The sequence below is a fragment of the Belonocnema kinseyi genome, chromosome 4, assembly GCF_010883055.1.
Source record: "Belonocnema kinseyi isolate 2016_QV_RU_SX_M_011 chromosome 4, B_treatae_v1, whole genome shotgun sequence".
In the NCBI taxonomy this organism is placed as follows: Eukaryota; Metazoa; Arthropoda; class Insecta; order Hymenoptera; family Cynipidae; genus Belonocnema; species Belonocnema kinseyi.
This window is the reverse complement of record NC_046660.1, coordinates 63,427,660-63,453,017: the sequence shown is the minus strand read 5'-3', so window position 1 is coordinate 63,453,017 and position 25,358 is coordinate 63,427,660. Positions and strand designations below refer to the sequence as shown.

Sequence of the window (25,358 nt, the reverse complement as noted above, 5' to 3'; positions counted from 1 at the left end):
TTAATTTTCAAAAAAACAATTGCATTTTCCACGAAAACAAATTAATTTTCTACACAAAGAAGAATTTTCAAGAAAATAACTCAAAAAGATAAATTTTCAGGTAAAAATGGAGTTATTAATTTTTTAGTTAGAAAATTAATTCTGGACAAAAAGAAAAGAGAATTTTTAACAAAATAGTTAAATTTTTAACTAAAGAAATTAAATTTTAACTATAATGATGAATCTTTATCAAAGTAATTCAGTTTTCGACTAAAATTATGATTCCTCAACAAAAGAAAAAATTAACTTAACGTTAAACCAAGCACTTTATTATTTTATTATTTTATTTTTTTATTTTTAAACCAAAAAGACGACTTTTTAACAATATTGTCAAATTTTTTACAACATAATTAAATTTTCAATCAAATGATTTAATTTATAACTAAGAATTTAATAATAAACTTTTCTAACGTAAAGAATGAATTTTCGACAAAAAATAGTTGGATTTCGTTATTGTTTTAGGTTTTTGTTTGCGTTAGGCTTAGTCTAAACTAAAAAAAATTATTATACATATTTTAATAAACTAAATACTAATTTTTATGGTAAAAAAATTGCAAAAACTGAATTAATAAAAATAATGAGCTTCTGCGAGTAATTTATTTTTTCAAATGACGAGAGCATTTCTTTGGACCATGTAAATTTGGCACGAGTGAAAATATTTTCCAGAGTGTCTGACTAAAACTGACCGAAATAAGTTCAAGTAAACACTGAAAGCATTGAAAGATACGTTGCGTAGCGAATGTGTAAAAATACTGTTATGATGTGCACCACTCAAAATTAACAATCTGTTGGAAAATCTAAATATTTTGTCAAAAGATGAACTACTTTCTTAAAAATTTATTTTTTTTTAAATTGAAAATTCATCATTTTAGTTTTTTTAAAATTATTTCTTTGATCGAAAATTTCTTGTTTTTTTAGTGTTTTGAAAATTTAAGAATTCAATTTTTGCCTTTTGTATTTTTTGGTAGAAAATTAATTTTCTTGTTTGAAACAAATTGTAGGTAAGCTATGAAATATTTTTAAAGATTTTTATATTTTTAAACAAAATATTGATTTTTCAAGAGTTCGAAAAAAGAAGCTTTTAATGAATTTTGTTGGGACAAGAAAATATAAAAAAATCTTTATATTCCTAGGAGAACTGTAAACGATTTTTCATGTCGAAAAAGGAATTTTAAGAGGAAATTGAAAAGTCTTTCTCAAAACTTCAGAGCAAAAAAATTTTATTCTGCAAGATTAAAAAATAAAAAATAAATAAATTTCGAAGGTTTTTAAGGATTTTGAAAGGCCTGGGATTTAAAATGTTTTTTATATAAAAAACTTGATTTTAAGAGAATGTCTAAGAAGATTGTAAAATATTTCAATTGTTTTATTTTTTTTTTATTTTATAAAAAACTCTAATCATTTTAAAAGATATTTAGAGGTTTTTTAAAGTATTTTAAAAGTTTTTAAACGAAAATGCAACCATTTTGTAGAAAATTCGTTTCCGTTTTGCTGAAAATTAATTTCTTGAAATAAAAATTCAACTATTTCTTTTTTCGTTAATAATGGCTATTTAGTTTAAAAATCAACTATTTTATTTAAAATATATTTAATTGGTTGAAAATTCGTGTTTTTTATATATAATTAATCTTCTTTATAAAAATTTTAACTGGTTCGTTCAAAGTTGATGTTTATTTATTAAGAATTTATCTTTTTACTGGAAAATTCAAAAGTTTTGTTGAAAATTCCTTTTTTTTATTGAAAAGTAATTTTTTGTAATAAAAAATTGACTCTTGCATTTTTGATAAAAAAATTCTTCAATTTTAATTTAAATAGTCAACTATTTGGTTAAAATTTGATGTGAATAATTAAGAATTCGTATTTTTAGTAGAAAATTAATCTTTTTAGTAGAAATTTTTTTCAGCCAACAAGGCTGGAAAATTCAACAATTTAGTAAAAAAATTCAACAATTTGGGCAAAAATTCAACTTTTTCGTAGAAAGTTAGTTTTTTTGTCGCAAATTAATTGTTGTAATAAAAATTTATCTATTGTATTTTTTAGTACAAAATTAATTTACTTGGATAGAAATTCAACTATTTGATTCAAAGTTCATGTATTTTCTTGACAATTTGTCTTTTTGGCTTAAAAATTCCCCATTTTTAATTAAATTATTCTTGATCTTTTTTGTTAGATTTTTTTATAAAACTGTTTGGCCCGGTTGGTTTAATCAGAATATTTATAAAAAAAAACTATTTGGAAGCTTTTAATATACATTTTTCAATTTTGCAGGATTAAAAAAAATGTAGGTAAATTTTGAAATATTTTAAAAGATATTTAGATTTCTTGGAATAATTTTTTATTCTGGAAAAGGAGTTTTAAGATAAAATTTAAAAAGACTTCATAACATTTCAAATTATTTTCTAAAGTTTCGACAAAGAATGCAAAAGATTTTTTCCAAAATTGTCAAAAAAGAATCTGCAAAGATTTTTAATACAGTTTTCAAAATTTTCCAGAATTTAGAAAAATGGTATACCTTGAAATATTTTAAAAGATGTTTAAATTTTCAGAAGTTTTGAAAACATTCGAAAGTAATTTAACTGATGGGAAGAGTTCCAAAATGTTGTAATAAAATTATTTATTTTTAATAATTTCGAAAAAGAAGCTTTTTAAGAATTTTGAAAAAGTTTTAAGAAAATAAGCAAATGTTCTTAAGATTCAAAACATTTCATAAAATTTTTAAATATTTAGAGGTTTTGAATACAATCAAAAATAATTTTTAACTTTTATTTGATTAAAAATTTACTTTTTCGCTGAAAATTTGATTTAACATATCGAAAATCTTCCAAAATCTTTTTGGAATTTCTCACAACTCTCAGGAAAATTACGTTCTTATAAACATAAAAACAAATAAACATAAAAAATAAATAGTTATTCAAATTCTTTTGTATTAACAATTATTTTCCCCTCAAATGAAAAAAATACACGCATGAAGAATTTGTCAAAATTTTCAAATGATTTTTTGTTGAGAAAATTATTTAAAGGGAATATTTTTAAATCTTTTCAAACATTTAAAAAAATAATTTAGAAGATATGAAGTCAATTTTTCACATGTTGATTCATTTGTACGAAAATTTCTAATTATTCTAAAAGATATTTAGAAGGTTTAGACGTGATCAATATCATATACAATTTTGAAGGATTTTAATGATTTTAAAATGTTTTAAACTTTTAAGATAAAATAATTTTCTCGAAATTCCTAGAAAAATTAAAAAGGTTTTTTTGATAATTAAATTATAGAGAATATTTTCAAAGATTTTTAAGCATTTCATACGATTTCCAAAATATTCAAAAAAGAATCTGGAAAATTTTTAATACAATTTTCAAATGTTTGAAGGATTTAAAAAAACTGTAGGTAAGCCTTGAAATATTTCAAAAGATGTTTAAATTTTCAGAAGCTTTAAAAAGATTCAAAAATGGTTTAACTCTTGGGAAGAGTTCAAAAACGTTGTAAACAAAATATTTATTTTTAATAATTTCGGAAAAAGAAGCTTTTTAAGAATTTTGAAAAAGTTTTAAGAAAATAAGCAAGTGTTCTTAAGATTCCAAACATTGCATAAAATTTCTAAATATTTAGTAGTTTTTAATATATTCAAAAATAATGTTCAACTTTTATTTGATTCAAAATTTACTTTTTCGCTGAAATTTTTATTTGACATATCGGAAATCTTCCAAAATCTTTTTAAAATTTCTCACAAATCTTAGGAAAATTATACCTTCTTATGAACTTAAAAATAAATAAACATAAAAAATAAATAGTTATTCAAATTCTTTTGTATTAACAATTATTTTCTCCTCAACTCAAAAACTACACGCATTAAGAATTTATCAGAATTTTTAAATGATTTTTTGTTGGGAAAATTATTTTAGGAGATCATTTAAAAAGATTTTTAAAACTCTTAAAATATTTACAAAATTGTAAAAAAATTTGTAGATTGTTTAAGGTTTCAAGATTTAAACAATATATAAGACTAATAAAATCGTCTTATAATACAATCAATGGACTATAATTCGGAGCTGATCCAGAATTAGAAAAGTGAGCGAAAAACCCGTGAAAATATCAAGGGGTAAAGATGACTCAGTTCTGAAAATAACTGAAACGAGTAAGTCTCATAAAAAATCTCAAGCGTCATATCATGGGTTGTTTTAGAATTAAATTGCGGCGCATTCAGTTAATCCCCTTCCACGCAACTTATTTTTTAATTCTACAGACAACCAAACATTTTATTGATTCAAGAAAATTTTGTTTTATAATCAATTTAGTAAGTTTAATTAATAATTTGATTGATTAAAAAAATCTTTTTGGGTGTCACTAATCGCTTCAATCTAAGTTAAAGAAAATCTAAGAATTAAAATTAGAAATTCAGATCGTGCCACGAAAACAGTTCAAGAAAAATTGAGTTCAAAGTCAGAGTCGATTAATAATAGTTTTAACCCAATTTTCGTAAAAGCGGATATATTTAAGAATGCTGGTTTCTTCATTTATAAGACAAGAATAAGAGAAGAATTTTATTTTATTTAGAAGTTCGAATTTATAATTATTTATTATTTAATATTCACAATCAAAATATTTAATTTTTAATCAAATAGTTGCATTTTCTACCTACGAAGATAAATCTCCTACCAAAAGACGAATTTTCAAACAATTATTTAAATTTTCAACGAAGAAGACTAATTTTTTACGATCAAAATGTAACTAAAAAAAATTAATTAATTTACAACAAGATAGTTGAATTTTTCACTAAAAAATAATTTTTTAGCGACAAAAGAATCGTTAAATTTTTAGCAACAAAAAATTAATTATCAAGAATAAAAACACAATTATATGAATTTTCAACATAAATTTTGAATCTTCAACCGAAAAAAATTGTAAAATGTAATTCTACTTTCAACTAATTGGTTAAATTTAAAAAAAAAAATGAGTTGGCAAATCATGTAACAGTTGATATTCTAACAAAAAATTGAATTTCCAATAACGAACAGATGAATTTTACGACGAATTTAGAAAAAAATGGTTGATTCCTTAAACAAAGCGATTAATTTTCTACCAAAAAAACGAATTTTTAACCAAAGGGATGAAACTTCAACCAAAGAAATGGATTTTTAAGAAAGTAGTTCAACCTTTAATGAAGAAGTTAAATTTTCATTCAAAAATATTAATCTTTAAAGAAAAAAGTTATATATATGTAGTTGATATTTAAATCAAAAAATATTTTTATTTTATACCTAAAACAGTTAAATATTTAACCAAAAAGACGAATTCTTATCAAAATAATTGAATATTTAATTAAAAATATATGATTTCCGCACAAAATAGTTAAATTTTCAACCAAAAAAGATTAATCTTCTAGCAAAAGAGATGAAATTTGCAGGGAAATATTCAACGAAATAGTGGAAATTTTTGCAAAATTAGTTAAATTTTTCAGCCAAAAAAACGAATTTTTTAGAATCCAGTTCAAATTTCAAACCGGAAACTTCAATTTTTTTAAACAAAGTTTATTTTTAACTAAGAAAGATGACTTTTCTACTCAAACAAATAGTTGAATTTTCAAATAAAAAGGATATTTTAAACCAAAAATGGAATATCTAGTTCATTTTTCGGTTAAAACAATTAGTTTACAACAAATCAAAAACAAAGTCTCACCCAAATATATGAATTTCCAACAAAAGTTTTGAATCTTCAGCAAAAAAAATTTTCTAATAAAGTAGTTAAAATTTCAACTAATTAGTCAAACTTTCAACCAAATATATGGATTCTCAAAACAAAAATTTAATAGTTGATATTCCAACCAAAAATATTTTAATTTATAATAAAAAGAAACAGTTGAAAATAAAGACCAATTTGAAACAAAATTTTCGAACAAAGGGAAATCTTCGAACAAAAAAATGAATCTTTAAGTTTTCAATTAAAAAAGATTAGTTTGAAAACAAAATTGGAATTGTAGTTACATTTTTAATTTAAAAAATGATTCTCAACCAAAACAAAACTGATTTTCAACAAAATAGTTTAACTTTTAACCAATGAGATTTTTTAACCAAAAATGAGTTTTCAACTGGAGTAGATAAAATTTCAGTTTTAAAGAGAATTAATTTTCAAACAAACAAACAATTGTAAGAAAATACATACTTAAATTTTTTACAAAAGAGATGAATTTCGAACTAAAGTGATTAATTTTTGAACAACAACAAATTAAATTTGTTTTACAGTAATTAAACTTTTGCCCAAGTAGTTGAGTTTTCAATTTAAACAAAATCAGTTTTTAAAGAAAAATGCAATGTTTATATTTTCAATTAAAAAACATTATTTTCAACCAAAAAAAATGTGTTAATTCGAAAAAATATTTAAACTTTATCCAAGGAGATGAATCTTGATCAGAAAAATTATTTTTCAACAAAGTAGTTCAATTTCTACGCAAGCGGTTGAATTTAAAAAAAATTTAATTTTGAATAAAACACAGCTGAATTTGACTAAAAAAGACTAACTTTCAACAAAATTCTAACCAAAGAGATGAATTTTCAGCTTGAATATTAAAGTTTTTACTTAAAAGAATTCATTTCTATTAAAAACAAATGAAAATAATTTTCAATAATATAGTAAAATTTGTTACGAATAAATATGTTTAATTTTCAACACGAGAAGAAGTAGTTTTTATTATGATAAAAAACAGACAAATATTTTTGAAAAAAACCTTGTTTGTAATTATAAAAATTTAGACCAGAAAAATGTTCCTCAGTGTTTTTTATTTAGGTTTCTAAATTTTTATCTGGATATCTCTTTTCTTGAAACAAATGTGAAAACAAATTTTGAGTTTACCTTTGCATGGCCTTGAACTAAAAAATCTGAAAAACTCATCGAACATAAAAAAACTACAAATAACGTTTAACCCGGGGGGGGGGGGGGGGGGGGGGGTAACAAGTGAAAATTCATGAGAATTTTTGCATGTTCACTCCCTTAATCACTTTGACTCGATTTACAAAATCTCCTGAGTCAATAATTTATTTATATAATTTGAACATTGCCGAGAGCTGTTGACTCAACATCGAGTTCGGTGAACCTGGCAAATAGTCAGCATATAGTGCCAATTTTTAAAGTGAATTATGCAAATTGTGTCACAATAATTTTTTTTATGGGAATGTACGCGTTCATCAGACAAGAAAAATTACTTTTTCAGTTTTGAAAGAAATTAAAAAAAAAAACTAAAAAACAAAAGTTAAACAGATTTCATTTTAAACAGCTACTTATCAGGGCAATCTAGTGGATAATGTAGTATAAGTATACCTGGTACATTAAATTAAAAAAAATGTTGTGTTACTTTATTAATAACTGTAATAGTATTACTTGAAATATACCTAATAATATTAGTGGGACCTAGTAATATTATTATTGATATTAAATGTAACAATCATAATTCGACGAAATAATAAATGAACAAATGAATTGATTGATATTGAAAAATACTTTAATTTTCAATTAAAAAACTTTTTTTTTAATAAAAAATGTAATGGTCAAAATTTTCAGTATGAAAAATTAATTTAAATAAGAAAGAATTTTCAAGCTGTTAAATTAAACTAAAAAATGCCAATATTTAAACCAAATATTTACGTTAACAACAACAAAAATCAAACAAAATTTCAACAAAAAGATGAATTCTCCACAAAACAGATCAATTTTCAACTCGAATTAAACATCATTTGTAACATTTTTTGAAAAGTAGTTAAACTTTAATCAAATGAAATAAAATTAATCCTCAATTGAAGATTTGAATTTTCCACCAAAAATGATTAAATATTAAATTTTTACTAAAAAAGAAGAATTGTTCACAAAACACTTACATTTTCAAACCAAGTGATGACTTTTCAAATAAAATAATGTATCTTTATGAAACAAACAAAAATGAATTTTCAACAAAAGAGTTCAACCCAAAAAATAATTTTTTAACCAAAAAGATTAATTTTCTAAAAATGGAATACTTAATTTTTCAATGAAAAAGATGAATCTTAAAAAAAAGAGTTTTTAAGACAAATAAAATTGTTCCATTTTTTAAAATAATAAAATTCTTACGAAAATAGGGTAACAATGAAGGAATAAATTCTTTCAAATACAAATAATGTAAATACCAAATTGAATTCAATATGAAATATTTTAAATTCCTGAGATTTCAAGTTGAAGTATAATATTGAATTTTTAACAAACAAGAATAATTTTTTAGCCAAAAGACCAATTCTCAACAAAATAGATGAATTCTTAACTTATAAATGATAAATTTATAACTAAAAATGGAATAGAAAAATTTTCAGACAAAAAAATTAATTAAAAGAAACTCAAAAAGAAAGTTAAATTTTAAACCGAAGGGTGAATCTTGAAAAATATGTATTTTTCATAAAATAGTTCAAATTTCATATTCTACCCAAAAACACAAATGTTCCAAAAAATGCATTAAATTTCAACCAAATTGTTGAATTTTGAAGCCGAAAGGACAATTTATCTACAAAACGGTTGAATTTTCAAGAAAAAATGTTTGGTTTTTTTTAAAGAATAAATTTAATTTTCTACCAAGATGTTAAATTTTCATTCAAATAGTTAAATTTGTTAAGGAAATAGTTCAATTTAAACCAAAAATATGAGCTTTTAACAAAATAGTTAATTTTTCAACAACAACAAAATAATAATAAGTTTTCAGTAAAAAGATTAATATTCTACCAAAAAACACAAATTTTCAAAAAATGCAATAAAATTCAACCAAATTGCTGAATTTTAAATCCTTTTGGACAATTTATCTATACAAAACGGTTGAATTTTGAATAAAAAATGTGTGTTTTTTTTAAATGAGTAAAGCTAATTTTCTACCAAGATGTTAAATTTCCATAAAATTAGTTAAATTTGTTAAGCAAATAGTTAAATTTAAACCAAAAATATAAGTTTTCAACAAAATAGTACAATTTTCAAAAAAAAGATTAATTTTTCTGTAAGAAGATTAATATGCTATCAAAAAACACAAATAAAAAAAAATTCATTAATTTTCAACCAAATTGTTGAATTTTAAAGCCGAAAGGACAAATTATCTACAAAACGGTGGAGTTTTTAATCCAAAAATGTTTTCTTTTAAAACAAAAAGCTCCTTTTTCTAACAAGAAGTTAAATTTTTATAAAAATAATTTAATTTTTAAACAAATAGTTCCATTTTAAACAAAAATAAGAATTTTTAAAAAGATTGTTCAACTGTCCATCAAGAAGTTAAAATTTTGAAGTAAAACTGACGAATTTTTTTACAAATAGTTAAGCTTTCAACAAAATTGTTGAATTTTAATGCCAAAGAATGAATTTTCTGCGAGAAGGTGGAATTTTTCACCCAGAAATATCATTTTTTAATTAAAAAATGTAAGGTCTACCAAAAAGTTGAATTTTCACCTAAGTATTTAAATTTTTAACAAAACAGTTCATTTTTACCCTGATAAATTAATGTTATACCATTTTGAATCAAAAATGGAAAGCTTACATTGTTAGTTTAAAAAAAATTAATTCTTAATAAAAAAACGAATTTTTAACAAAATAGTTGAATCCAAGATGGGATTTTTTTTAACACAGAAGATTCATTTCTTAAAAATAAAATAGTTAAATAATTTTCAACCAATGAGACGAACCGACAATCAAAAAAAAATTTTTAACAAAGTAGTTTAACTCTCAACCAAGTAGCCAAATTTCTGACCAAAGAAGATGACATTTTAACAAAATAGTTACATTTTCAACAAAACGATAAGATTTTCAAACAAATACTATAATTATTAACCAAAAGAGATGATTTCCGATTGAAAAATATAATAGTAGACTTTTAAACCAAAAGTAGATGATTTTTCTCGTTGGGTTTTATTAATTTAGTTCGCATTTAAGCGAAAAATGAGAAAAGGGGTAAGTTTTTTTTTTAAATAAATAAAGAATTTTTTTTAATTTATCATGAGAAAACGTACTAAATGTTCGTAACATTACTTTCATTGGACCCCCTCCCCCTTGAACAACCAATCGTAGTTTTTGTGCGACCCCCCCCCCCCTCAAATTGAAAATGTAATTTATGTACGGCTCCTTATTTTCACTTGCCTTCCATCGAGGCACAACTTTGCACACCGCCCTACACTAGCGTAAAACGCAACGTAAACTCAGCAAAGAGCAACAGTGGTCTGTCAAACGCGGCTGAACGAGCAAGGTGGATAGGTGCACAACAGAACTTACTTCACAATCAAAATAATTAAGAAAATTAAAAAATTTTAAAAACAAACTTTTTTTAAAAATTGTTTTATTTGAAGAACGGTTAAATGTTAAATTTAATGAGCTCACCTGCCAAAGGGGACGACCAGGCATGATGAATTTGGATTTGTAGGCCGAGCGCGCACAAAAAATAAAACAATAATAAAAAATTCAAGGAAAAGCGAATCCTCGAAAGAGCCGAAACTAATCGTAACAGGTTATCCGGGATAGTCAAGCACAAAAAGTGTCCGGCTCCCGCCCCGTGCTGCGTATATATCCGTGTCGGGTTTGTATTTGTGTTGGTGAATGTGGGGGCGCTTCTATATATGGATCACTCACACACACGTCCGAGGGAAAATTCTCAAGTAACTGGAGATAACTCTTGGTCTCAATGCTGAAAATCGGAGATTTCGCAAAACTTTCAAGCTCCCGCGTCATTTTGACTCGTCGTCACGAGTCTTGACGGCAACTGCCGATCGGTCCCGACAGCGACCGATTCGAAAAGGGCGCGAAATTTTGAATTAAGGACATGGACATCCGATTTCTACTTTACCGATCTTTTTTTTTTTAATCATTACATTCTCACACGAAATGAGATATCGAGCTGAAAGTTAAGGAAAATAGAAAAACGGGGCTAATGATCGTTTAAGTACTAAAACAGTTTTACAACTAAAAAACAGAAAAATTGTTTCAAATTTTCTAATTGTACAGTTTAATTACTTAAAAAAAAATGATAATGATTTGGGAGGAATGGTTTTATTTTTCAAGCAAAATGTCTTTATTTGTTCACTGATTAATTTGGAAAGGGTCATGAAAAAGTAAAAAAGCTATATCTAAGAAATAATCCGTTTTTAGTAATTTTTCTATTATTTTAAATTACTTGAAATGCATTTAAACCCTTTCAAATCCTTTTGAATCTTATTCAATCCATTAAAATCAATTAAATTCCTTCTTATTCCCAGATAAAATCTGCATTCATATAAATGGACTGTGGTATGTGAGTTTCTTGAAATCGTGGAATTTCCTCAATTTCCTCTAAAAACTTCATGAATTCCAATAACTTGAAAATAATTCAATGAATTCAGAAAAATTCAGAAGAATTGAAGAAATTCAAGAAATTCAGGGAATTCAGAGATTTTACTGATATTTTTCGGATTCAGAGAATTCAAAAGATTCAAAGAAATTCTGAGGATTTGTAGAAGTCAAAGAATTGCACGAATTCAGAATATTCACGGTATTCAGGGAATTCAGGATATTACAGGATTTTAGTGAAATCATAGAATTAGTTTAAAATTCAATGAATTCAGGATATTCAAGTAATATATTCAAGGAATTTAGAGAATTCAGAGTATTTAAGGAATTCAGGGAATTTTGAGAATTCAAGAAATTTCAGGATTCCAGAATATTTAAGGACTTCTGGGAATTAAGAGATTTTCGAGAATTTAGCGAATACGAGGAATTAAAAATATTGAACAAATTCAGGATATTCAAAGAATTCAAGAAATTCCAAATATTCAAGGATTTCAGAGAATGTAGAGAATTTAAAGATTTCAGAAAATTTAAGGAATTCACAGAACTTAATAAATTCATAGGGTCAAAGCAATTCCGAAAATTTAAGGCATTCTGAGAATTTAAGGAAATCAGAGAATTTAAGAATTCTGAGAATTTAAAGAATTCTGATAATTAAAGAAATTTAGAGATTTTCACGGTTTCAGAGAATGCAAGAATTTCTGAGAATTCCGAATTGAAGCAATGCAGAGATTTTCAGTGGTTCTAAAAATGCAAGGATTTAATGGAATTTGCAGAATTTCCGGGATTTGATAGATTGTAACGATTTCAAGTATTTTCAGGAATTCAGAGATTTCACAATATTCGAGGATTTCAAAGAATTCAGAAAAATCAAAGATTTTTTTTAGTATTCTTTGAATTCAGAAAAATCAAGGATATTTTAGAATTATTTGAATTCAGAAAAATCAAGGATTTTTTAGAATTCTTTGAATTCAGAAAAATCAAGGAATTTTTAGAATTCTTTGAATTCAGAAAAATCAAGGATTTTTTAAAATTCTTTGAATTCAGAAAAATCAAGGATTTTTTAGACTTCTTTGAATTCAGAAAAATCAAGGATTTTTTAGAATTCTTTGAATCCAGAGATTTTCAAGAAATCTGCTAAATTTGAATTACTTTTACCATAAAAATCTTAATTAAAAAAAAATGAAATATTTTTATTGCAAGTCTTAAAAGCAGTACATTTTTAATTGGAGAGACTTTGAATTTGAAATTGTAACATTTTTTGTAAATCAAAATTTTTTTATTTAAAACGTTCTAAATTTAAAAATGGTCAATTTTAAATTGTAAAATTAATTAGTTTTCAGTTTTAAATGCTATAAGTAGTGGAAATATTTAAATTAGTATAAAGCCTAGGCATGCCAATTTCTCAATTTGTATAGCCTCCAAGATTGTAAAAGTGTACAATTTTAAGTATTCATCATTGACAGGTTATTCAATATTAAAAACTGTAAATTGGGATTTTTTCAATTTAAAATTCGAGGTGTCTCGGCTCATCCCGAAATTCGGGATGAGATGTCAAATAAGCCTTCAAAATTATTTAATTCCAAATGATTATTTAAGTACTTAAGGACATTTCAGGTTAAAATTTATTATTCAACTAATCATTGATTTTAATTTGTTTTTTAATCATAAAAAATAATTATTTTCGTAACATACAATTTTGAAAGATTTAAAAAAGAAACCAAGCCTTTTTTAAAGTTTCGATATGCTTTCAATTTAAGATGGTTTAATTTTTAATTATATTATTATATCATTAAATTATTATATTATAAAATTAAAAAAAGGGAAAAGTCATAAAACTTTTATAATATTTAAAATCATTCTGACTTTTTTATATAATAAACTAAGAAGGTTTGAAAGTTTATAAACGATTTATAAAGAATTTTAAATTTCAAAAGATTTAAAATCATTTAAACAAAATGTTGATTTTTAAAGATTTCCGACAAAATTAAGTTTTTTTAAAATGCTGAAATGTTTTAAGAAAATGTAATAAAATCTGTTCAGGTTCATAGGAAAATTATTTATTATTTTTTATTTCAAAAACGAATTCTAAGGGATAATTTTTTAGAAATAGCTATTAAAACTTTTCAAATAATTTTCCCCAAATTTTAAATAAAAATGTAAAACATTTTAGATCAAAACTTCAATTTAGCAGGATTAAAAATTTTTACCAAATTTAGAGTGAGTTTAAAATATACTTAAACAGTTTTAAGATATTTTGAAGATATCGAGCAAAATGTTTAAAAGCTTTTTAAGCATTTAAATATTTATAGAAGGCTTGGAGGCTTTGAAAATATTATGAAATAATTGTAATTTTCAAAAGATTTCAAAACATTTTTAAAAAAGTAAATATTTTTTAAGATTTCTGAAGGATATTTAGAAGTTTTTTCAGTATGTTAAATTGTTTCAAGATAATAAAATTTGTTTAAGATTCAGAGGAAGATTTCAAATGATTCTTTATTTTGAAAAACGAATTCTAAAAGAAAAATTAAAAATGATTTAAAAGCACTTTCAATGCGAGTTCCTAAAATTTCAAAAAAGAATGTAAAAGATTTTAGAGTAAAATTTTCAATTTGACAAAATTACAAATTATAGAAAAAAATTGAGTAAATCTGAGATATATTTAGATTTTTTAAGATTAAAAAAAGCTAGTTAAGGATTTTGAAACTTTTCGAGAAAATAACATTTTTCTTACATTCCTGGTAAAATATCAAATGATTCTTTTTTTTTTTTTTTTTTTGAAAAATGAATGAGACTTCAAAACAGTTTGAATGATTTCCGAAATTGCCAAAAAGTAATACAGAATATTTTAAGGCAATTTTTTGAATTATTTAAAATTAGAAAAGTGAATCAAAAATAAATTAAGTTTAAGAGATATTTAGAAGTTTTGAAACGCTTTCAAACGAATAAAAAAATAATAAAACTTGAAAAGAATTACAAAATTGGCAAAGAATAATCTGAAAGTTTGTAAGACAATATTAAAATTTTTTTAAATATTAGGAATAATTCAATTCAGTTTAAAAGATATTTAGGAATTTTAGAAGTTTTGAAAAGGTTAAAAATATTTTAAATCTGAAAGATTTCCGAAAATTTATCAAAAAATTTTCCTACATATCTTTTAAACTGACTCGAATTATTCCCAATATTTTATTTTTAAAGTTTCTCGAAAATCTTAGAGCAAAATTTTAAACTTTTGGATTAAAAAATATCTTTATCCTCAAATCCGAGCATGAATAGTGTGACATAAGCGTATTTTAAGAGAATGTGCGAGCTGCACCGTAACTCACAGTTTTCGAGAACAAATCTCGTTGGTAGCGTGGCCGAGCGGTCTAAGGCGCTGGTTTAAGGCACCAGTCTCCTCGGAGGCGTGGGTTCGAATCCCACCGCTGCCATTCTATTTTTTACCACCTTTTTTATTCAATTTTGATTACCTTATTTTTCAAAGATTTACAAAATAACATTTCTAATAATTTTTTATTTTCCAAGTTCATTAGTTAATTTGTTTTTAGGGTTTTATAAAAATATTTGTTTGAAGATTCTTATGAATATTCAACAAGATTTTTTATTATTTCAGATATGTAAAATCAAAATTTCAACAGATTTTTGTTTTGAATCACAAACAGTTGAATTCTTCGAAAAAGATAAATTTTCAACAAAATAGAAGTCCTCAACTAAAAAAGATTGTATTTCTCAGCATAAAGGATTGCATATTTTTCAAAGGAGGCGAATTTTATAAACAAAACAAATTGATTTTTTAACTCGAAAATATTTATTTTAAACGGAAAATTTAATTTCCAACCAAAAAACATAAACTTTAAACTAAAATGATGACTCTTCAACAACAAAAAACAAACGAATTTATCAACCAAAAATGTAATAGTTATTATTTCAATCGAAAAATATTTGTATTAAAAAACAATTAAATTCATTTTTTTCAAAAACGACTTTTGAGCAAAATAGTTCATTTTTCAACAAAATTATTGAATTTTCAACCAAAAAAGAAGATTAAAAAAAAGTGAGATTTTGAACCAAAGAGATGAATTTTGAACTAAAATTATCAATCTTTAACCAAACAAGTGAATTATTTTAAATTAGTTTAACTTTCAATTAAGTTTTTGAATTTGTTACCCAAAAAACGAATTTTCAACCAAAAAAGATTTTTCAGGCAAGGCAGACAAAAATTATAGGGTAATTATAATGTGACGGGAAAAATAATTTTTGATGAAAAATTGAAGTTTCGAATAGCTGTTTGTTTATTTTAATTGTTTAATTATTTAATATAATAATTTATTATATTAATTAATATGATTTAATATACATATAATTTACTTACAAAATTATTTTTAAAAATATTTGGAATTTTTGTCTAAAAACCTTATCACATACTTTTCAAAAATAAATGTTGCACAATAAATAATCATTTTGAATTATCCCAGAAATCTGAGAAAATATTTTTATTCTCTTTAAACCTTTCAACATTTTCAAAATGCTTCTAATTTATTTGTTCCAAATCTTCAAAGATCTACATTTTTTTAATGTGTTGAAATATTTTTAAGTTTAAAATTATTTTTGTAACGATTTAAAACTTCTAAATATCTCATAAAGTTATTAGATTTTTTCTAAAATTTTGTAATCTTGCAACATCTAACAACTTCTAAATCCTTTTACAAAATTTTAGGAAAAAATTTGAAATGTTTTAAAATCTTTTTAACTAAAGACATGAATTATTTTCTAAAAGAGGCGATTTTTCTACAACATTATTTTTATTTTCTTAACCGAAAATATGAATTTTTACATAAAATTTAGTTTTCAATCAAATAATTAAATTTTCTACTAAGTACATGAATTTCCTATTAAAAACTTTAATTTTCTCCAAAAAAAGAACTAAACCAAAAAAGATGATCTGAATTCATCCAAAAAGCCGAATTTTGACCAAAATAGTTCAATAATTTTTTCTCTCTTGACTGAAACATTTTTCTTAGTTAAAAATTCAACTCGCATAATTGAAAAAACGTCGTTTTGGTCATAAACACAACTGTTTTTGAGTAAGAACTGAAATCTTTTTTGGTTGATATATCAAATACTAAATTTTTCGTTTCATATTCATCTTTTTGGTATTAAAAATTTAATTATTTGGTTAAAAGTTAAGCTCTTTTGTTAAAAATTATTTTTTTTGTTGAAGATTCATGATTTTACTTAAAAATTGATCTCTTAGGTTAGACAATTATTTCTTTTTTACTGAATTTTTGACTATTCCAGTTACAACTTCAACTATATTATCATAAATTTGATTTTTTATTTAGTTAAAAATTAATTTGATTTCAATGAAAATTTAACTACTTCAGTTGAATATTCTATCATTTTATTTAAAAATTCATCTCTTTGTGTAAACTTAAATTTTTGAACCTAAATTTTTGTTTAATAAACATTTAATTATTAAATTTGTTGTAGAAAAATTATCTTTTTTATTTAAAAATTAATTTTATCTGGTAACAATTAATCTTCCTGGTTCAAAATTGATCTTTTTGTTTAAAAATTAAATTATTCTAGTTGAAAAATCATATTTTCGGTTTAAAATTAATTTTTTTTATACAAAAAATTTAACTATTTAATTTTTTGTTCAAAAATTAAATTTTCTTAGTTGAAACTCTTCTTGGTTTAAATTTTTTTATACTAAACATTTTAAATAATTGTTGTCAACTTAAAATTGAACTATTTAATTTTTGGTAGCCAATTTTTCCAATTTCGGTCTGATTTATCTTTTTCAGTTGAAAACTTGTATTTTTTTAATCTCCTTGGTTGAAAATTGGTCTTTTTGGTTAAAAATTCTACTATTGGAATTAAAGATTTTTCATTTTAATTGAAAATTCTTCAGTTTGATTAAAAATTAATTTTATTAACTGAAAATTTAACTATACCATTTTTAATTAAAAATTGATCTTTTTAGCTAAAAATGAAACTCCTTGGTTGAAAATTTGTCTTTTTTATTTGAAAAGTAAACTATTTAGATGAAAAGTCTTGTATTTAAAAAAACATAATATTTTATACATTATATTATTATATTTTTATATATTTAATATTTATATTATATATTTTATATATTATATCGCAAGTATTCCAGTTAGACATTCACCATTGAAAAATCGTCTTTTCGGTTCAAAATTCAATTACAGTGAAACTCTTCAATAGCCCTCCCTTCTATAGCCCTTCCGAGAATTGACGCCGCGCCACAGGTAGGTATAACAGGAGCTGCGCTGGGGCTGCGGGGTCTCCGGTTGCCACTCAGGCGGGCAGTCAAGCCTGAACAAACAAAAGCGAAGAGGGCTATAATGAGTTAGTTCCCACCCACCGTCATCCCCAAAATCGGCGCTATAGAAGAGGTTCACTGTACTTTCAATTGAAGATTGAGTTGAGGTTGCTAATTAATTTTTTTCACTGAAAATTTAACAATTCCATTTTTGGTTAAAAATTATGTTTTTTAGTCCAAAATTCAATTATTTGGTTATGAGTGGATATTTTTTGGTTGAAAATTCACAGACAAAAACAAAAAAAATAGTTTCGAGATAGTTTCAATTTTCGATAATAGAAAATGGCCTCATGCACTTTTGTTTAATTAGATAGAATATCAAATAAAACAAAAAATAAATGAAATTGCATTTATTATTATTGCAAAATTTAATTTAAATTTTCAAAATATATTATTTTTATGCTTCCCTATATCTATAGGTCTAGGCACTAGTCCTAATAAAACCTAATCAATTATCCCTGGCTCGCAAAGTCAAAATTATAAATTTTTATTAATATATATAGGTCGACGAAGAATCAGGATGAATCTTATTAGACCAAATATATTTATAAAGATAAGTTGAGAAACTGCCCGCGGGAATAAGAATTCGGCCGAGTCTGACTCTTCGTCCGTAATGGGATCCTGTTGCACATGTTGTTCGCAGGGGCTCGCCAATCCTACCCATTTGGAGCCAAGGGCCAATTATTGAACGGCCCTGAAATTGACTCGCAGGGGAAAGTGATAAGACATGGAATACCCTCCAGATCTCTCTGGGACCCTGGTTTCATTTTCATTCAAAAGATGCCACCCCGGGCCACGCCCCTGTCCTGCTCGTTGCATAATAAAAAACTTTTTAAAAACTTAAAACCTCACCTCAAACTTTTTAAATGTCACTCGAGCTTTTTTATAGGTGAAAAACCATTCTAAAAGGAATTTTCAAGCAAATTAAAAACAATATGTATTACTGTTGTTAATGTCTGTAAAAAAAACAGGGGTTTTAAATATCTAACAAAATATTGCTTTAAGGGAAAAAAGTCATAGACGAAAGTTATAGGTCTTTAAAAAATGCATCTTTTTTGTAGAATCAATTTTCCCCTCAAACCTTATATATTTCGAGAAAAATGACTAAACAGTGTAATTCTTTAAATTTCAATAATATATTTTTTGTCGGGGAAACCATTCTCTAACTCTATACAGTTTCCAATTTTAAAGGTAAATTGTGTTATATCCATATTTTTCAAGGAAATATTTTTTGAGCAAGTAACTATATTTGAAGATTGTTTCCTTATTTTAAATATTTTAATGAGTGAATTTGTATGAATTATTTTACCCAAAAAAAATCCCACGATTTATATTAAAATTTAACCTTTTTTTAAATTAGTAAAAAGTGACAGAAAAAAGAAATTTAATTACAAACACTATTGTTTAAATAATTAGGTTTCGTAAGTTTTAAACCTTTTTCATAAAAATAGGGCTACTTCTTTCAAAAGACATGCTTTTTGCACGAGACCTATCTCAAAATAAAAATTTTGAATGCCCACATGTATAGTTCTTCCAAGGTTTTATTTTTACAGCAAATTCTTTTTTTCACAGATTAATTTGAAAAAAATACATGAGTTTTCAAATAATAAAAAGAAATATCCAATAAAATAGTTAAATCTTTAGCTAAACAATATAAATTTTTAAACAAAAATTCTAACAAAATAGTTCATTTATTAAGAAAACAGATGAATTTTCCAAAAAAGTATGAATCTTCAACACATAAAAAATTATTTTTAACAAATTCGTTTAACTTTCAACCAAAAATGGTGCATTCTCAATGAAAAAATAGTTGATATGTCAACCAAAAAATATTTTTGTTTTAAGTCAAAAACAGTTACATTGAGCCCAAAGACAATTTTTGAAAAAAGGCGAATTTTTAACAAAACAGTTGATTTTTAAACCAAATGATAAAATTTTTATCCAAACACATGAATTCGCAACATAAAAATACTAATTTTTAACCAGAATCTTCAATTTCAAACCAAAGAGATGCATAGTTAAATTTAAGAAAAAAGATGAATTTTTAACTGAAACGGTAATATGTAATTAATATATTACAACAACGAAAATTAATTTTAAATCACAGTTTTAATTCAACCAAAAAACTAATTTTCAACGAAACAGTTGAAATTTGACGAACGAAATAATTACATTTTCAACCAAATAATAAAAATCTTGACTAAACATTTCGAATGTAACTAAAGAAATAACTGTTTTTATAGTTACTGTTACTGAAAAAAATCTAATACAAATTTTTCAGTTTTATTTTAAATGTTAGTTTTATGATTGAAACGAGAACTACGCGTCCTATCCAAAATTGATTCATAGACCATTTTTAGATGTGTATTAGGCACAACATTTTTAATAAATATTTTTTCTTTGTAAATTGTGTCGTTTTTCAAAAAATTTAATTTTCCTTCTTTTCAATGTTACTTTTCACGAATAGAAGAAAAAATACGCGATCTATCAAGAAGTTTCTTTTTTGGGATAAAAATTTTTGTTCTTTCATATTTTTTTTATTTTGCATAGTTTGATCACAAAACGGAATTTTTCATTTTTCATTATTTTTTGTGCAATCAAAATTTGAAGTTTCGATTGTTCCAGAAAATCCAAAAAGTTGTTATGATCATCCTGTAGAGCTTTCATAAAAAGCAATATTTTTTTCGCTTGACTTTTTTTCATATCGTGCGTTTTTCGGCTTCAGATTTTGATTTTCGGTTGATTAAAAAAATTTTGAAAACGCTATAACTCTGAGAATTTTCTTTTTATCGAAAAAAGTCATCAGGGTAAATTGTTTGTTCTTTTTAATACTATAAATATCCGCAGACAGAATTTTTAAATTCAGAAAAAAGTGGTCTCAAATATTTTCAAAATGCGCTCACTTTTTGAATTTTTATCAAAAATGGCTGGTTCACGAACTCGTGCTTTCTTTTAGGGCCTAAAAAAGTGTGCCAAAGATGAATTTGATTCATTCGTTTTTTCGAGAATTATCGTGTTTACGAACGGACGGCCGGACTGACAGACAGACAGACAGACGCCATCGTGAAACCCTGATTTTCGGATTAAGGGGGTCTCAAAACGTGAAGATCCGTTGAAAAAGTGTGATGTCAAATTTCCGACAATTCTAATACTTTCTCAATCATAAATGATGAAAGTGTAATAATATATGAATTTTCAACTAAAGAAGATCAATTTTCAACCCAAAATTTCATATAGTTAAATTTTTAATTGAAAATATTAATTTTCAACTAAAAAAGATGAATCCTCCGCTAAAAAAGTAATCATTCATATATTTGCACCAAAAAACAATAATTTGAAATAAAAAACAGTTTGATTCTACCAAAAACCTCATTTTCAACCAAAAAAATTGAAAAATGAACCAAATGAAATTATTTTCTTTCAAAATCGTTCAATTTCGAGCAAAATAATTACATTTTTAACCAAATAATAAAATTTATTGCCAAAGAAAAATTTGCAATGAAAATAATAAGTAACTGGGATTATTTAAATTTCCGATTAAAAAATTCATAATCAATCAAAGAGAAATGAATATTTAACTCTGAAAAAAATGTTACATTTTTATCAGAGAATTTTTGATAAAAATTAAAAAATTGAGCGGATTTTGAGCATTTACAACGTTTAAAAAAAATAAAGGAAACTGAATATTTTAATCTAAATAACGCATGATATGAAAGAAATCAAATAAGAAAAACCTTACTTTTTGAAAGCCCTACAAGATTATCATAAAAACTTTTTGAACTTTTTCGAAAAATTAAAAATTCGCATTTTGACGGCACAAAAAATAATGAAAAATAAAAAATTGTGCTCCCAGAGCATATCTACAAATATGTTATTACACACTTTTAGATAGGAGTTCAATTATCATGTAAGAGAATGAACTGTGAGTAAAAATAAAAGCAAATTTTCGATAAAGCAGTTTAATTTTGTACCAAATATTTGAATTATATACCAAATTGTTCAAGTTTCAAACAAACACAAAAATTTAACAAAACAGTTGAATTTTCATCAAAATAGTCGAAATAACACAAATTATCGACAAAATTCATATAAATTCAACGAAAAAGAATAATTTTCTACTAAAAAAGGTGAATTTTAAACAAATTACATACATTGTTAACTAAATAGTTTAAACAATGGTTGTGATGCTAGTCCCAATTTTATTTGATTAATTTTTAGTTTAAATATTCTTTCCCAAAATTAATATCTAAATAGTCTAATTTTTAAACTAAGAAAATTAATTTTTAACCAAAAATAGATTATAGTTACATTTACAAATTTCATAAATATATAAATATACATAAATTGTAAATTTCTATGCCTATCTGCCACCAGAATTTAAACTAGTGAAAACTAAAAAAATAGTTAGAAAAGCAATAAAATTTATTGTCTTAAAAAAGACTTATCAACTACCAGTTTGAAAGTAACTAAAAAAAGAACGGTTTTTGTGATTACTGTTACTGAAAAAAGCAATTTGTTACTTACTTTCGAAAGTAATTTCGTTAACATTATCGTTACCAAAAAAATGTAATTACAGTAACTACTTGAAACAAACTAGTACTTCTTATCCCTGCGTGACTTCGTGACTGTCGTTGAACAGATTATTTGTGCAAATTATCTCTGTTTTGTATCCTGGCGTTTTTTTTCATTGAGAGTCTTCTTTTTCCCACTTTTGTGGTCACGATACGACGCGTTGCAATGAGCGCAATGCGTACCTCACATACCAACTGAGTATCAGGAGAACATGAGACAGAGTGCTTCTCCTCTCTCGCGCAAATTAACGACGTTCGCGGGGTTGTCTCGTCGAGCCCCTCCTGTGATCAGGAGACCAGAAGGCAACTGGTCTTCTTCGACGCCACTCTCTGCCCCACAATTCAACTCATTTCCACCTCTACTTTCGCATTTACCTACCTGTGCCACCAGCTGCCTACTTACCTACCTACCTACACTGAGAGATTTTCCATTTAAATAAATGATAAAAACTTTTGAAACTTTAGTATTCTACAATATCAAAATACGGAAAAAAGTTATGGATTTCAAAAATCAAAATAGTGGTTTTCAACTCGCGAATTTCATATTTCTGTTACAATAAGTGAAATTAGTGTTGATTTATTTATCATAAAAAGTATGAATATTTCATATTCAGTAGATCAAAGTAAACGAGGGATTTCAAGACAGAATTAACATAATAAATTTGAAAGACTAAAACAATCATTTCAAACTTTCGGAAAAGAATAAGAGGTTTTGAAATCCACTGTACGAAAAATTATGATTCATCGTTAGGAAGAATCGAGTGCAAGAAAGAAGTATACCTGTAGTGGCAGAGGTAAACAACACACTACTGGCACACTTAATACTTTTGCGATTTGGGATTTCGCATTTTTAAATTTCAATAACTCGTGCATAAATAAACTAAATGCAACTTACGACATATATTTTTGGGGGTAAAAATCACTGAGAAATGCAATTATGATAAAAATAATTCAAGTTAACAATTTTTAAATAGTAAAAAAAGAAAAAAAATTAATAGAACATTTTTGAAATGCCATTTTTATTTTTAAAAATTGACATTTTTTTTGTAATTATCGAAATTGTACTTTTGTTTTTTTAAATTCAAGATAAAAGTACATATTTAAAAAAAATACAAATTACACGTAAAATGAAATATAAATATTTTTTTATACTCGGAAAAAAAATTCTTGAGGCGAACGAGTGAATCAAGAATATATTAAACTCAAAGAAAGTGTACGCTTGGATTAGGTAAAACGTTTAGTTAGAAGAGTTAAACATTTAGTTACTTTATGTAAATTGTTCTCGTTAATCAGTAATTTGGACAAAATTGCTAAGTTCGAAAGTTTTTTATTTTCGACAGATTATGTATAATTGTATTATCTTCAGATTAGAAAAAAATTTAGTTGTTATAGAAATATATTAACTTGCAGTAGCCAATCTTTCGTCTGGTATCGCGAAAAGGAATTTCCCTGAAATCCGTGTAATGCATTTGGAGGTCAACTTTGTTGTTTTTATCGCGTTTCTTGATTTTTCAATATAGTTATCGCCTACAATCGAAACAAATGTGAATTATTATTACTGCATCATAAACTCCATTTAATATTAACATTCGCGCACATTTTAAGTGGTAAAAAGCGTTTAATTGTCCTAAGTAAATCTCAACTGTCATTGCTCCCGATTAGACCGTCGCCATTTTATTTCGCTGCTCCCATAATGCACCGGCGCTCTTCCGATAATTGCTGCTGACACCTATTCTTAATATTCGTATTATAGCTATACTTATTCGCTGTTTGACTATACGATATCCCTGGTATATGGAAAATGGTCAAGGATATTCATTTTCGCTGATCCAGGTATCTTTCTAAATTCCTTCGTTCGTTTTCAGCTAAATTTTTAGCTATAATAAGGAATAATATCCCTGTCACAGCTCAATTTTTTTACCGTGTAGCTGTCTGAAAATAAGATATTTTTAAAGCATAGCAAAATCAGTCAATACTTAATCTAGATTCTATAAGGGAAAATAAATTTAAAAATATAATTAATAATAATGTTGTTTATTGTTAAAACATTAATAATTGTTAGCAAATTAATTAACACATTAACCAATTAATATTATTGTAAAATATTAATACAGAGCTCAAAGTAAGTTATTCTAAACCTTATTCCGCAAAAGTATAGTGCATCCAACGCATACTGTATCACGATGCAGTATGAGCTGCTCCTCAATAAATTGATCATCCGATTCCTGCTCAATATGTTCAATGTCAGAGACAATAAATTCGTCCTCATCTCCTTGCGAGTCTGTCATCATTTTCAACTTCATACGAACAAACGTCACACCGCTGCTGCGCAAATTATAACCAGAAGTTGGTGCGCCAGCCATTCTGAAAGAAGAAAAAAAGAATAATGAAAACTAGTTTTTGCTAATCTTATGTAATACCATTATTTACAATTTTCTACAACCATTAAAACTTAAGAGCCTCAAACTGTACGAAAATTTCCATAACAAAATCAACAATTGAGGAGTTCTGGACAAGAAGGCGACAGGCGCTCGAGAACGAGTAAAAGTATTGTCCAGGCTGTGACGGGAGGTATCAAAAGTGAAATTCGAAATTTGAAAAAAAAACAAAAATAAAGTTAGATAGCTCTTGAAAAATGAACCTGAGTCTCCATTTACAGTTTTTCTCTTGGGCTGCAAATTTTCCGGTAAATAAATAAAAACTGACCATTTTTATATTGAAAAAACCATGTTTTTTCACATTCAATTCGCCGTCATTAATTCGTTTATCAACTAATTAACAAATTTCTTTTTGAGTTTTATTCGTGACACTCTAGCGGAGGCTACAGTGTCAAAAACGGGTCAAAAGTTAATTTCTAATGACTTTTTTTTTAATCTGAATGAAAAACCACGTTTTTAGACTTTCACATTAAAAAAATGAGCGAGGAAGTTTGAGCTACAACAAACTTCAAGCGAACGAATTTTCCGCCAATGTATTGGCCAACTTTTTGGAAAATCTCAATTCTATTTGATTTTTAGTTCCATAATTACAGCGAGTTTATTACGAGCTCGCGACGCGACACCACAGGATTTTTCAGGGGACGCCGCCTGAAGCCTGA

At 25.2% G+C, this 25,358-nt stretch overlaps 1 protein-coding gene and 1 non-coding gene across 2 annotated transcripts in view; one reads left to right on the top strand and one right to left on the bottom strand.

The window, feature by feature from the left end:
* Window positions 1-10,674, bottom strand: part of LOC117171403 (muscle-specific protein 20-like) — a 313,553-nt gene extending 302,879 nt beyond the window's left edge. The window contains exon 1 of the mRNA XM_033358682.1: window positions 10,406-10,674. Coding sequence (XP_033214573.1) covers window positions 10,406-10,429 — 24 coding nt within the window. The 5' untranslated portion in view covers window positions 10,430-10,674. The remainder of the gene's footprint in view (window positions 1-10,405) is intronic.
* A 4,019-nt stretch (window positions 10,675-14,693) lies between these two features.
* Window positions 14,694-14,775, top strand: Trnal-aag. Its single transcript has one exon. It is a non-coding gene; the product is annotated as a tRNA-Leu (tRNA).
* The last annotated feature ends 10,583 nt before the right edge of the window (window positions 14,776-25,358 follow it).